This window comes from Stegodyphus dumicola, chromosome X1 (assembly GCF_044657685.1).
Source record: "Stegodyphus dumicola isolate Sdum_Otavi_A_Nest chromosome X1, ASM4465768v1".
NCBI classification, from domain to species: domain Eukaryota; kingdom Metazoa; phylum Arthropoda; class Arachnida; order Araneae; family Eresidae; genus Stegodyphus; species Stegodyphus dumicola.
The window spans coordinates 161,831,717-161,845,800 of NC_140780.1; the positions used below are offsets into that span (position 1 = coordinate 161,831,717).

Consider the following 14,084-nt stretch of genomic DNA (forward strand, 5'->3'; position numbering starts at 1 on the left):
TTTAGTTTATTATGCATGCACATAAACAGTGAATATATATTACAATATGAATAACGGCTCAGGAAAAAACTAAGGAACATCTTTGATGTGTAACCAAATTCCATTATTCAAAGGAGTCTCAGAAATGAGTCATTATACTTTGTTTCTTTGGTAACTTCATGCAATTTATCAATCCACTTAACAAAGAAAAAACAGTTATTAAAGAAACATAGTACTCCTTCAACAATGCTTGCTTCTAAATATCATGAGGAACTTCAGATATGTTTTTAAGATAAGCATAAGAAAAACAAGTCAGGCTCATAATATGTGTACCTCTTCCTTTGGAAAAAATCTGGTATACACTTGCAATATTTCCTAAAAATGAGCATTTCTCCATAAATTTATATCAAATTTTAGCATAGTTTATTTATTTTACCCAAATGAATAGCTGGTGAAATTGCATATTCTTGCTTTTCTTCTTCTTTATTTGCTTCTATTATAAAATTCAAATACAAAAATACACTCACAAAAGTTAGCAATACTTTTATGTCTTCATCCTATCATTCCATTAGCATTCACACGATCCACAACAGTTTGAGCATACATCTCAATTGCTGTGAACGAATAAGCAGTTTTATCGCAAACTGTATTATGTCATTATGAATTAAATCATCAGACTTAAGATGTTAATTACAGCCCTCTTTTATATAACTTTAGATTTGAAACATTCCAGAATAATTCTTCAGAACATAAATCCATAGCCTCATTCATTGCATCTAATGTCAGTAGATGTTACCTTCTGTTGACATGGAATACTATTAGTCATTGATGTTCTTTCATACTGCTACTTTAGAAACTGCACAATATACAGAGTGAGTTAGAAATATGGTTTATACATTTAAAGCAAATGTAATGTGTTATTAAATACTGTAGAGGAAAATGATAAATCATGTTGAAGGTGAAATTAAACTTTTTTATTTCAAATAAGAATCATGTGAACAAACTTGTACTATTAGTTAAGATGGTACTGACGTTACAGAACCAAGTTACAGTTACAACATGAATGCAGTCATCCATATCGCAATTCCATGCATCCATGCATGTATTTGCAATCCATGCTGCAATTAATCACTGCCTAGAATGTGGCTAATAACGAAGGCTAATAACTAACTATTGCCTGATTGGTCACTGCCTAGAAGGCTAATAACTAACCATTGCCTGATTGGTCAGACATGGTTTTAATGTCTATTATTGTCAACAAAGTGGGAAAGTAAAGAAAATAACTGATTATAAAGGTAAGTATCCAAAAAAGAATATCTCCCAAAATGACTTGATAAAGCAACATCGCTGAGTGTTGGAAGCATACAAAATAGCAAGCAGAATTTGAAGCAATTTAGTTGATAGAGTTCTTTAATTTGCAGACTTGACTATCCAGTCACATTATCGTACTTGCCTTAGCTGTAATACTCTCATAATTATTTGCTACATCATTCTAGGCACTAATCAGTTGCAGCATGGATGATGCATTTGCAGTCAACCAAAATGTATTTGCAACCAAATATGTAGCCATATTTCTAATTCAATGTGCACATATATTATAATAAGAAAAAAAAGAGTTTTGAAATCAAGATGAATGAAGGATTGGAGCTAAAATATGATATCAGGAGTTTACAAGTTTTGTAATGTAGCCAAAAACATTCTTCTTATAACTGAATCTGCCCTGATATCTATTGACGCTAAGCTAAGCTAAGCTAAGCTGTTTTGAATTGAAAACACTATGGAAATGCTGAATACTGTCATCTACTTGGCAAGAGGAAGAAACTGGCAGATCAAATCCGCGAATTCTGAAGCATGTTCTCATACGAAATCATCTCGATGCCTTAGGAATTATTGCAAATGTCTTTTTCACTACTTGACCCCTCAGCAGTCAAGCAGTAAAGTCACTAAACGCTAGTACTTTGACCTGAGTTTGATTCTAGGTGAATAGGCTGGCTGCAGATGCATTTTTATGGTTCTCCCCAAGTGTAATGTGGATGTGAACCAGTTTCCATTAAAAAGTGCAATTCCATGAGGACATCCCTCTTTTTACGGCAGATAGCCCTTGTGTGCTTTGCCATAGATAAACTAAACCTTTCACTACTTGTGAACACAGGGCCAGCAGTACAATTTCAGCAACCCAGCAATGAAAGTACATGGTTTAATATTCATAAAGTTGGGCTTAAAAGCCATTCATATTGTATCTGCAAGCAAAATAATTTGCAGATGATGCTTCCTGGTAACCACCAATTGCGTAATAATCTATGACTATGATGTCCACATGCCACCAGCAGCAGAATAATACACTCACGGTAATGTTCTTTTTTTCATCAAATGTGAAATATTCCATGAGTATCTTGCAAGTAGTACAGATGCTGAAGATAAAAATTACTGAGCTTTTTGTCAATTACCAGCAAATTTTACTTTTATTATAGTTCAGGCCTTTTTGTCCATTGGTAACATTACATATTTCTAATCGAAGTTTAAAACTTTGATTATTAGACATAATTTCTGAAGAAAATTGGAAATAAAAACAAATTAAAAACCCTAGCATTACTCAGTGTATGAGCTGACAAGTTGAAAGCCCCTGATTAATGGAGATACAGAATATATACAGCTGTGATGCAAATAGATTAATATATCAACAGTCATTTAGAATGGTGCAAACTACATCATTACAGCTCTGTGAAATAATGGAATTGCAAACAATGATACATTGCCGAACACTGAAAAACAGTATGCTGGTCTGATGAATCGGAAGTTTTTACTACAGCATACTGAAGTATGTTGACATGTTTAGTATCAAAAACAGCAGGCTATGGACCTGTTACATATGATGAATGCTGTACAAGCTGATGATAGCAACAGTATGTTATGGGAGAAAAAAGCATAAATAAAGGAGAATCTTCATCAAAGACAACAATAACGGAAGCATAAATTGAAATAATCTCTTCAAGTTAAAAAAAGCCAGAAACCATATTAATATTTTTTTTAAATTATAAGCCGTAGAGCAGCGTGAAATTGATAAACAGATTTAGGAATGGTTAGAGAAACAAAGGATATGCCTTTATCTATTTTTTGCAGCAATTCAACTTTTTGTTTGATGAACATCAAAACATGCTTTCGCTTTGTAGATCCTTTGGCAGCTAGAGAATCGGAAATTCTTTTTGACATAATCGAAAGTTCAAGCTTACTTTTATAAAATTGCTCTAACAGTCTGCAAAAAATAATAAGCCGGATCCAATTAGAAGATTAAGGAACAGTGCAATCTGCAACATTAACTGAAATAGATAATTAGATAATTTTAGCTTAGCTTATACCATCCGTTATACATTAAACGCACATGCATAAACGTCTTATGCGCATGCGTAAACGTATTATGCGTATGCGTTAATGCATGCTTTTCGAAATTAATGTAAAAAATAATCACTCAAAATAATTTTACTATCTTTCCTTCCCTCTTTTGTGCAATATTATTATATTATATTTAGATAATAAGTAGCAAATCTCAAAATGAAATACCCCAACTTACGTTTTTTTTCATAAATATTTATTTTCGTTTGGTCCGAAACGAAAGGGCTTTTGATTCTTTAGTGACATAAGCTTAATAGCTAGAGGGAAAGTGCGACCGCATATGGAGGGCTATTCAAAACTGTAAAAGAAGAAAACCTTTACGACTTGAAAGTGTCACCTAACTCCCTTCGAAGCATTTTCCCACCGCTTGTTTGGTGAGGAAGGTTGACTTTTCCAGATTTTACTTCTAAACTGAAAATTAATTGAGACTTTCCGTTCATTCTTTGTTTAATCACATGAATGTTTTTGGGAAGCCGGAAAGCAATATTTTAAAAGTTTAAGTCTTATCTATTGAAAATTAATTAGTACTTTCTTTAAGTACAGGTAGTAATGAAGCGGGAGGGTGCCCAGGCGCCCAGGGCACACCCCTGGCTATGTGCCTGCTTTATTGTTTATCATGCATTTAAATTTATGATAAAATAACTCATTGTATAAATCACATATCATTAGAGGGTATGACTGGCCATCATGCTATTTAGCAGTTGTTCAGTGCAAATTTTAATTCTCATGGTACCTTTCTGTCTTTGTAGGGTTTAGGTGGCTGGGTCGACATGGCTGCATGAGTCTTGCAGAGGGAGGAATTTATAATGGCTTAAAGCAGGATTTTTTAACTTTTTTTAGTTGTGACCCCTTTTTCTCACTCAGATTTTTTTGCGACCCCCAGGACCCCATAAGTATTGTGCAAATTGGACACACATGAGAGTGAAATTGTCAATTTTTTCACTTGTACTGTAATATACTATTGCAGTTTTTAGGTCATTAACTTTAATTTCTAATTTTAAGACATAGAACAATGTGAAATTTTAAATAAGTGACAGACGAAATGACAACGTCATGCAAGGAAAATGAACATTTATATTATAAAAAGAATACATTGAAACGTTTTCGTTTTTTACTTTGTCTGTATTGTCTTATCTTTATCTAATTTCAGATACATTGTGTAAAAATATTTAGTAATTGTAAAATTATTATAATCAGTTAAAGAAATATCAAAACTGCTAAAATTTTTGGTGACCCCCCTATTGGAGGTCGCAACACACAGTTTAAGAAACCCTGGCTTAAAGTAAATGCTTAAATGTTCATTTAACTATACCTTTACTGCTAATATGAAAACCCCAAAGAAACCACTCATCAGAATGACACTGCAAGTTTGTTTCCTAGGAGTCTGTTAGTGTGCTGTGAGAAACATTTTCAATGTGTAAGTGTATGTCATGCCTTCTCAAGTCTTAAAATAAAAAAGTATGGATGTTTCAAAGATTGTCATGTTCTCTTAATTTGCTATGATGTCTTTAGCTACAAGTTTCCATGTGATTCTCCAGTGTCAAATACACATAAATGATATGGCAATTTAATTTCTGGAACAGATCTTTAAAAAGGTACATACACCAGTGGATATCGTTGGCTTCCATGTACTCTTTTCATGCATTTGTGTACCACCTTAAAAGGAATTCATGTTTCTGAAACTAAGTCTGGAACGCATTCTGGTCAACACATTCAATGAATGATTCAGAGAGAACTGAACTCCCTTGAGCAGTTGCCCCATTTCTGTCTGTAGCCTATATATAAAGTGTATGTTAGGGTCAGCATTCGTGTAGCGATGCATACGACCTGAAATCCATACAGGTATTTATGATTTACACCAGAAAAATGATTTTGTATCCCTGAATAGCATTACGTACATCAATGTGCCACTTCTGAATACATATTTCATTGCAAAATCTGCTCTTTTCTGAACCCCCTACCAGCTTTTACAATATTAGGCCCATATCACACACACGCACTTGTTTCACACAAACAACTGTTTTGGAGAATTTTTCCACCTGGCTTACTATTGAAAGAAAGATGCACAATTGTTTTTCTTCCTGTCAAAAAAATTGCAAGTTGTTCATTTTCAAACAATCAGCTAACGGCTCCAAATGCTATCAGCTTGTTTGTAATGGGAAACCAGTTTCCCCTGTGTTAACCCCAAAGCGATCTGTTGTGACAAAGCAGAAAAGTGTTTGGCTGTTATGACAAAGCAGAAAAGTTGTTCCAAACAGTTGTTCTTCCAAAAGAAATGGATGTGTGATAGCAGCCTTAGAATCACCCTGTGTATAAGAATATGGTGTTTCTAAAAATCACTGCTCTATTAATTTTTTAATTGACAGAGAATGACATAGCAAATAAAATCAGTAGAATCAAAGAAATAAACTAATAAAATTGACATCAATTTTGTTGGTTTATTTATTTGGCTTGACTATTTTTGAACAGCTGATCAGACACATGGTTTCAGGTTTAATAACTAAATCAAATTATGAAAGCCCTTCAGATAATGACAATTTTAATCACATCATACTTTTTAAAATGTATGAAATTTAAATCTGTGTACATATCACGAAATTAATCCTCGTGAAAACAATATTTTCCATTGTAATTAAACAGACAAAAAATTACTACTCATATACGACCGAAATTATCTAAAACATCATTAATTTCTGAAAACAGTTTATTGTTAAAAGTAGCTATAAGTGCTAAACTGGTGAATATACATTTCTGAAAATTCTTTCTAGTTTCAAAAGCAATAGTTTAAATTCATTTACTTCAAACTATCATTTGGGGAATCACATATTTTAAAATTTTTTAAGGAATGAAATTTTATTTTACACATGCCCTACATCAATGTTGTTTTCTTGGCATAAATGTAGTGTCCCGTTATTCTGGCAATTTTTTCAGCAACAGTTTTACATATTATGAATTCTTTTTACAAAAATTTGAAACCAGCTCGTACATCACAGTTGAACTATCTGAATCGATTTAGACTCCATTAGGAAATATATTCATTGCTGGCATATAATTAATAACAGTAAGAGTTAGGAGAGATTTATGTGAATCACAGTTTATGGTATCAGTTTTGACATGCATTTTGTTTGTGGTCAATGACAACCTTGCAGTTATTTACTATAAGTGAGAATTACAGAGATAAAGAAATAAACAGACTTCTTTTATAGTAAACATAATGTAATTGTAGCAACTGATTGAAAAATTTGACAACTATTGTAATAGATTTGTTGAACGCTGGATTAGAATGTGTGCAAAAGTTTTCCATTCAATGATGCCAGACATAATAATTTAATAACAGTTAAGATTAACGATAACAAATACATTGTCAAAAAGCTTTGGCAGAAGTAAATAATATTAGGTGTTGTAGTTACAGCCACTAGAAAGATTTCATGATGGTCTCCATAGAACTGCTTAAAACAGAACTAATCCCAGAATGTACCTTTGCGATTGCAAACGAAATCAAATCTTGACAAGTCCTGCCATTTGTTGGAGATGAGGGAATGATTCCACACAAATTCATATAATTAATTAAATATGTACAGCATGAAATTTTTCCTGTTTGCAATATTTATTGATGTAGGGCAGCAGGGCACTATACCTGTAGGAATAGCTAATGAATTAAAATACTAGAAATCTGCACTATTTGATATAATCTGTAAATGTAAAACCCAAAATTTAGAAGTGAAATTCCCACTTTACCTCTAAAAAAATTTAGCATCTTTTTATATCAGCTTATTTTATGTCCCAAAATTATAAATAATCTTAAAAATAAAGTTAATTATTGTTCTGCTTCTTCTACAAAAAAATGTGTGGCACTTCTATTATTGTTTCTAGGAAAATTAAGCAATCCTTAAGAAAGTCAAATAGCTGCTTATACTCAGCTAGCACAATCAAATTAGAAATTTTTTCTTCCTTCTTTAAATAAATTGGAAGATAGTAAGACTATCAGAGAAAGTAAATTTTATGCCATGGTTATTTTAACACAATGAAAGAAAAAAATTCATTTCACTAAATGTACTTTAAAAGATGCAGAAAACTGTACAATGCACATAAATTACATAGTTACAAATTAATTCCTTTTACAGAATGATACACATGATTTCTTTCAAAAGTAAAATGTCTTGCATATTAACTAAATCAAGTTTATTATAGTTCATAATCATTCTTGGCATATAATTAGGAAGTAAATACTTTTCATGTAGGAATGCTGCTAAGATAACACAGCATTAGAGAATGATGACAGAACTGAGTACAAAATCGCACAGATCAAAATATTATTCTGTATGCTACTTTAAAATTTGAGACTTATTTTCATATAAATGATCTGCAAAAGTTGCTTTAAAGGAAGAGAAACAGGCTAATGTAAAATTTAAAACTAAGGGGGAAAAAAGCCTTAGTTTGGCATACATTTTGAATAAAACTTCAGCACTTTAGAAAGCAATTAGACACAGACCTCTCTTCTTCAAGAGCAGAAAATTCTTGTAATTTCCTCCACTCTCCTAAAGATAGACTTGTGTCTCACTTGCCTCAAAATAAATAGAGATTTATTGATAATCTACGCCAAATAAAGTTATTTTTCTGCCTAACTTTAAATTATCCTGAAATATTAGACTTAAAGCTGCAATTCAAAATTAGAGTCTTAAAAAATCTGTCTAAATTACAATAGTCTATATATATGTTTAAATAATTAGTCCAATCAGTGTGTATTGAACATATAGTAATACCATATTTTAAGTAAGTTGCAACTTTACATGTAAAAGAAATAACATACCTTTGTCCAATCTCCTTCCCTCCAAATAGCATGAAAAAATTCTGAAATGGTATTAGGGTGGCCAACTATACGCTGAGTTCGCATCCGTTCCTTAATATGCTGCTCTGAAATATTTTCTTTGGATATGATGTTGCTGGCACATGGAATACCAGTAGAACAATTTTTGAAAGCAGCAGGACGAAGCAAATGTATGCAATGCGAGTCATTAACTTCCTCATAAGAAGAACGGCAATAGATATGTCTCTTCGATACACCATCACCACAGCTTACAGAGCACTGTAATATGAAGAAACATACACTGAGAGAATTACATTATAATTTAATAAAATGCATTAAGTGCTTTTCATTACATTAAAAAATAGCAGCAAAATGTAAAGCAATTTTCTACTGAAAATTTGTTAGTTGAATATTGCAAAAGATAAGCAGCAAAAGGATACACACTGGGATAGTTGCTTCAACTAACAAGGATGACATATTTAAAGATCTATTCTTTGAAGTTAATGTTATGAATGAATAAGTACAGTAGAAGACTAGAAATCTGCAATGCTTGGTTCCAGATTTGAGAGTTTTGGGAGGTTGTGTAGGATTGATGATTTGGGGGATTTCTGGACAGAAAAGATAAATCATAACATTTATACTAAAAATCAAAATAAATTAAGACAATTAAGGACATATAAAATAAATATATCTGAAAATAAGGAACATTATTAACCCATTCAGTATGGGCATGTCACATATGCATCAGCAGCAAACGTTATCTCACGGCCGGGTGTGTCATATTTGAATCCCCATTTAGTTCACTCTATAGCTGGGCGTACCACATTTTACTTTTTAGATAGAACATTTAATTAATATTTTTTTTGCTGCTAGATGCAGCTGTATGTCTGTTATGGTGAAATATATCAAAAGTTAAGTATGTTTATCAGGTTCAATGTTTCTTCTAACCTTCTTCGGAAACATACAATGACCTGACTAGAACAGAGAGCTTACTAAAGCTATGTTCACTAATTGTAGTAAGTAGACAGGATACAGACGAAGGGTATACAAAACCCTTTATTTTTTTTCTTTATATACAATGACTTCCGTACTTCGGAATACAATGACCCTCCACTCGGGGTCTAACTTAAAAGATATCAAAATAAAACTAAACTCTAATTTAACTTTAGAATAAGATTGGCCTTATAATAACAGAAAGCGTATGTAGCACAGAGACTGTGAACACTACAATATGTTTAATTTATCAAGAGGATTAAAACCTCTGGCCTGGAAGGCAAAGTAGCAACTGCGTAACTTCTAAGGTAAGCGGCCTGCTTCGAACTCACGGCTTCCTCTCCTCTCTGCTTGGCAAAAAGGCCACACTTAAATACTTGGCGTTCGCCAGACAACTTTGCATAAACTCCTTCACGCTTATAATTCTGGCCGGAAGTAGAAAATAAGAAGTGATAGTAAAGATTTAAAATAAAATAAACGTTAGTAAAACTTAAGATCCTTACATACTTCCCGCCAGAGTTAATTAGTTTGAAACTGAGGTCTAAAACGACCTTGTTGAAAACTTTTAGCTCTAGAAACTAACGCGAGGCCAAACTTTTACAAACATAACTTAGCTAGAAACTAGAAAATTTTAAAAGAAAGAAATTTGTTACAATAGCAGCTCCCGGAATACACAACAATCTTTTTTCTTTTTCATCTGTACTGCATCAAAACAGGAGCTTTATTCAATTCTGGTTCCTTCCAGAGATCTGGAAGGAAAACTAGTTTAATGAAATGTTACAGAATGACATTGCAAATAACATATAGAATATACTTTTCTTAACATTCTTATTTCATTCATGACTATTTTAATTATCTCTCCCCGTGCTCTCTGACATGTGTTGTAAAAACACCAAACACGAATGTGTTTCTGTCTATGTGTTCAACACTTCCTCCTACAATCAAAACACTAATGTGTTAAAATTCAACATACGAGACCTCTTAACACACCCTAATTTCAACTCTAGACCCTGAGGTACTATTCTGAAAGTGGCTAACTCTAAAGTGTAGTGTCAGAGAGCCTAACTACATCATTCAACCTTTAACACATATTCACCATGATTTAATCTTTACAGTCACACGAATAACAAATTTTTTAACATTACTTTCACTTTTACCATATCACGGTATTTCTAAACATTCAAAATAACAGTTCACATGTATACAAGAACATATCAAGATGCCGTTAATTTTACACATTTGAAAACATACATTAGTAGTACATTGTTAACTTCTATTCTTTTCAAAGCAAGTGCCAATTCTTTCTACATTGAAATAATACTACATTTCAAAAAGTCTTTCAAACTAAAACTTCTTTCTTGTTAGAATGTTTTAAATAAAATTTATACAATAACTTTTTACAATATTTAAGTCTTTATACAACACTATAATACATCAACTTTAGTTTTACGCGCGAGTAATTGAAAAACATAATAAGAAAATCGGTCACAACTCATTTCTCGCCCTTTTGGCGATAAAGGTACACCTCGCATGAGGTAAAACTTCTTGATATCTGCCACTTGCAGTAAGAATGAAAGATTAACTTAAGTTTGTAAAGTAACATAAAATTTTACTTATCTTTGTAATATTCAGACATCCTTTTCTGGACCCAGTCTTTAAAGGTGCTGCAGACCTTAGCTTGGTTGATCCTCCTTCTTGTACGGGCTCGCCCTTCAGTGCTTTCCTCTGGAAGCTTCCGTTTTTCACCACTACGGCCACCCTTGAACATCTTCCTTCTGTCCTCTGCTTGTGGTCTTGGCCGTTTGAAGGCAGCTGGTCTTGGTGGAACCGGGAAACTTCTGTCGTGATCCTGCTTGGACCTCGTTGTTGGCCGTTCAAATTTTTCTTGTACTTTTTCCTCCGCCGCTGATGGCCCTTCCGCAGTTCGGCGACTTTTGCTGCGGAGAGTTCTGCCGGATGAGTCAATCTTCCGTTTCACAGCCGGGTTATAGTTGCCGTCCTTTCTCCCGGTCTTTTCCACATACGTCGTCCTTCTCCCTTCTTCATTCTGGGGGTGTTCGTGAACTCTGTTTTTTGGACGGTGGAACGGCTTCTTTTTCTTTGTACCTTCAATTTTTCCGCGGGGCAATTTTCTTTTCACTTGCTTCTGTCTCTCATTGGCTTGCCCTTGTACTTGTCGTTTTCCCACCTCTGGAACTTGTACCTGCGGTGTCTGCCGTACCGGATCCTGCAAAAGATCTGAAAAGATTTGCATTTTATTACGGTCATAGAATGGTTTTATCTGGTCAATGTTTGCGGAACAGGTTTCACCATTTCTTGCCTTTAACACTACAACAGCGTGAGTTATTTTTTCTATAACATATGGTCCTTCAAAGCGTGGAAAAAATTTGGCAGTTTTATCTTCTGGTGCTGAAGAAAGTGAATGCTTAATTTTTAGTACTTCATCCCCTACTTTATAAGTTACTCCCCGTCGTTTCAAGTCATAATACAATTTTTGTTTTCTTTGTGCTACTTCCGTATTCTTTTTTGCTTCTTTTATTAGTTTTTCTATATCACCCATTTTAAATTCTTGGGCTCTTTGTTGCACATAAAATAGTTTATCTAACGGTGTTATAACCTTTCTGCCTAGAAATAACTCAGCAGGAGTTTTGCCCGTTGTATCATGTTTTGCGGTCCTAAGGGCGAAAGCAAATTCATTGACATAGTTATCCCAGCTTTTATGAAAATTTTTAACATAACTACGGATAATTTTCACTATATTTCTGTTGACCCGTTCCGCTATATTTGATTGCGGCCGATATGGGACCATTTTTAAATGACGTATGCCCAGTTTTTGGCACATGTCTTCAAATATATTACTTACAAATTGAGGACCATTATCCGATATAACTTTTAGGGGCGCCCCGTATTTTAAAATATATTTATTTAAAATAGAATCGGTAACTAATTTCGTGGAGGCTCGTTTTAAGGGAACAATTTCGGTCCATTTACTAAAATGATCAACTATAACAAGGAGATAGCGACTTTTGTTTAACTGACTTTTTGGGAAAGGGCCCAATAAATCGATGCCGATTATTTCATTTGGAAATTCGGATTTAATACTATTTAGAAACCCGGCCGGGCGGAAATTAATATAATTAACGGCTTGACATGTTGGGCAGGACTGGACATACGCCCTTGTTAACTTTTGCAGTTCAGGAAAGTAGACTGCCTCGCGTACGCGTTGAGTAGTTTTTCGAATACCAGCATGAGAAGCTAAAGGGCTGTCATGGAGATCTTGCAGGATATTTAATCTAAGACTAGCTGGGATAACAGGTCGAAATTCGTTGTTGGAATTCGTAGTTTTTGTATAAAATAATAGACCATCTATTAGTTCGTAATGGGCCGCCCTATTTCTTATCGCCACAATATCTTGGTGGCTAAAATTTTCAGGATCCTTCAAATACTCATAAATACTTCCAAACTCAGGATCCTTACCCTCTTCGGTTATTACAGTTTCTCGGGAATTTATTGTACACGCTGTCAGCATTGCAACTTTTACGGTATTACCCTGTTCGTCTAATTTAATTCGTGACAGGGCATCTGCTACGATATTTTCCTTTCCGGGGGTATGCTTGATTACCAGATTATATTCTTGCAGCTTGAGTGCCCATCTTATTAACCTTGGGGATAAATTTTTTCCAGAGTACAATCTAGTTACCGCCGCATGATCAGAATATACTGTTATCGGCGCCTTTCCAAAATAGACTCGGAACTTTTGCACTGCTAACAGAACTGCAAGTGCCTCTCTCTCGGTCGCGGAATAGTTTCTTTGTGTTTGATTTAAAGTTCGGCTAAAAAATGCTACTGGCTGCTGATTTTGCGAAAGTACCGCTCCTACCGCATAATCCGAAGCATCCGCTGAAATTTCTAAATTTTCATCCTTTTCAGGAAATTTCAACACAGGGGCTTGCGTTAATGCTTGTTTTAATTTTTCGAAAGCACTATTGGCTTCGGCCATCCACGAGAATCTTGCCTTTTTCCTTTTTAATTTTAACAATGGCTCAGCGATAGCCGCAAAATCTTTTATAAAGGACCTATAATATGAACAAAGTCCTAGAAAAGAAGAGAGCTTCTTTGCCGTGTTTGGAGTCGGATACTTTTGTACAGCGATTATTTTTGATTCATCTGTCTCGATCCCTTTTTGCGATATTTTGTAACCTAAATATTTTAATTCAGGGGCTGCACATTTGCATTTTTCGACATTAACTTTTAGACCGGCCTCATTTAATAAAGAAAACACCTGTCTTAAATCCTGTACATGTTGGTCTAGATTATCACTAGTAATAATGATATCGTCTAAATAGATAAATGTGGACTTTCCGAGAACAGGTCTTAACACAATGTCCATGCATCGCTGAAATGTTGCTGGGGCGCCTGAAAGGCCAAATGGCATACGCAAAAATGCATAAGTGCCAGACTTGGTTATAAAAGCAGTCTTAGGCACGTCCTCAGGCCTGATCCCTATTTGAAAATAACCATTCGTTAAGTCTAAAGTTGTCATAAATTTGGTTGATTTTATGTTCCTTAAAATTTCTTCTATAATCGGTAACGGATATACCGGATATTTCGTTATGGAATTTAATTTACGGTAATCAATAGCGAATCTCCACCTTTTTGGATGCTCCAAAGGATAATCATTATTTTTCTTACATAAAACCACCGGACTAGCATAACTACTTGAGATAGGCGTTACGATCTTTTTACGTAGCATATCGGTAATATGCCATTCTATAATTTTTTCCTTATTCTTATCGTACCGGTATGGTTTTTGACGAACCGGCAATGCATCTCCGGTGTCAATACTATGGTTAGTAACCTGGGTAAATCCTGGAATATCACTAAATAAGGAAGCAAATTCACTTACCACTTGTCG

General features: G+C 34.1%; 1 protein-coding gene across 2 annotated transcripts in view; it reads right to left on the reverse strand.

Annotated features, from left to right (window-relative positions):
* The window catches only part of LOC118185717 (A disintegrin and metalloproteinase with thrombospondin motifs 9-like), a 690,813-nt gene that overhangs the window by 133,082 nt on the left and 543,647 nt on the right, over positions 1-14,084 (reverse strand). For both annotated transcript variants that reach the window (XM_085807434.1, XM_085807433.1), the window contains one exon: positions 8,180-8,455. In XM_085807434.1, coding sequence (XP_085663560.1) covers positions 8,180-8,455 — 276 coding nt within the window. The remainder of the gene's footprint in view (positions 1-8,179; positions 8,456-14,084) is intronic.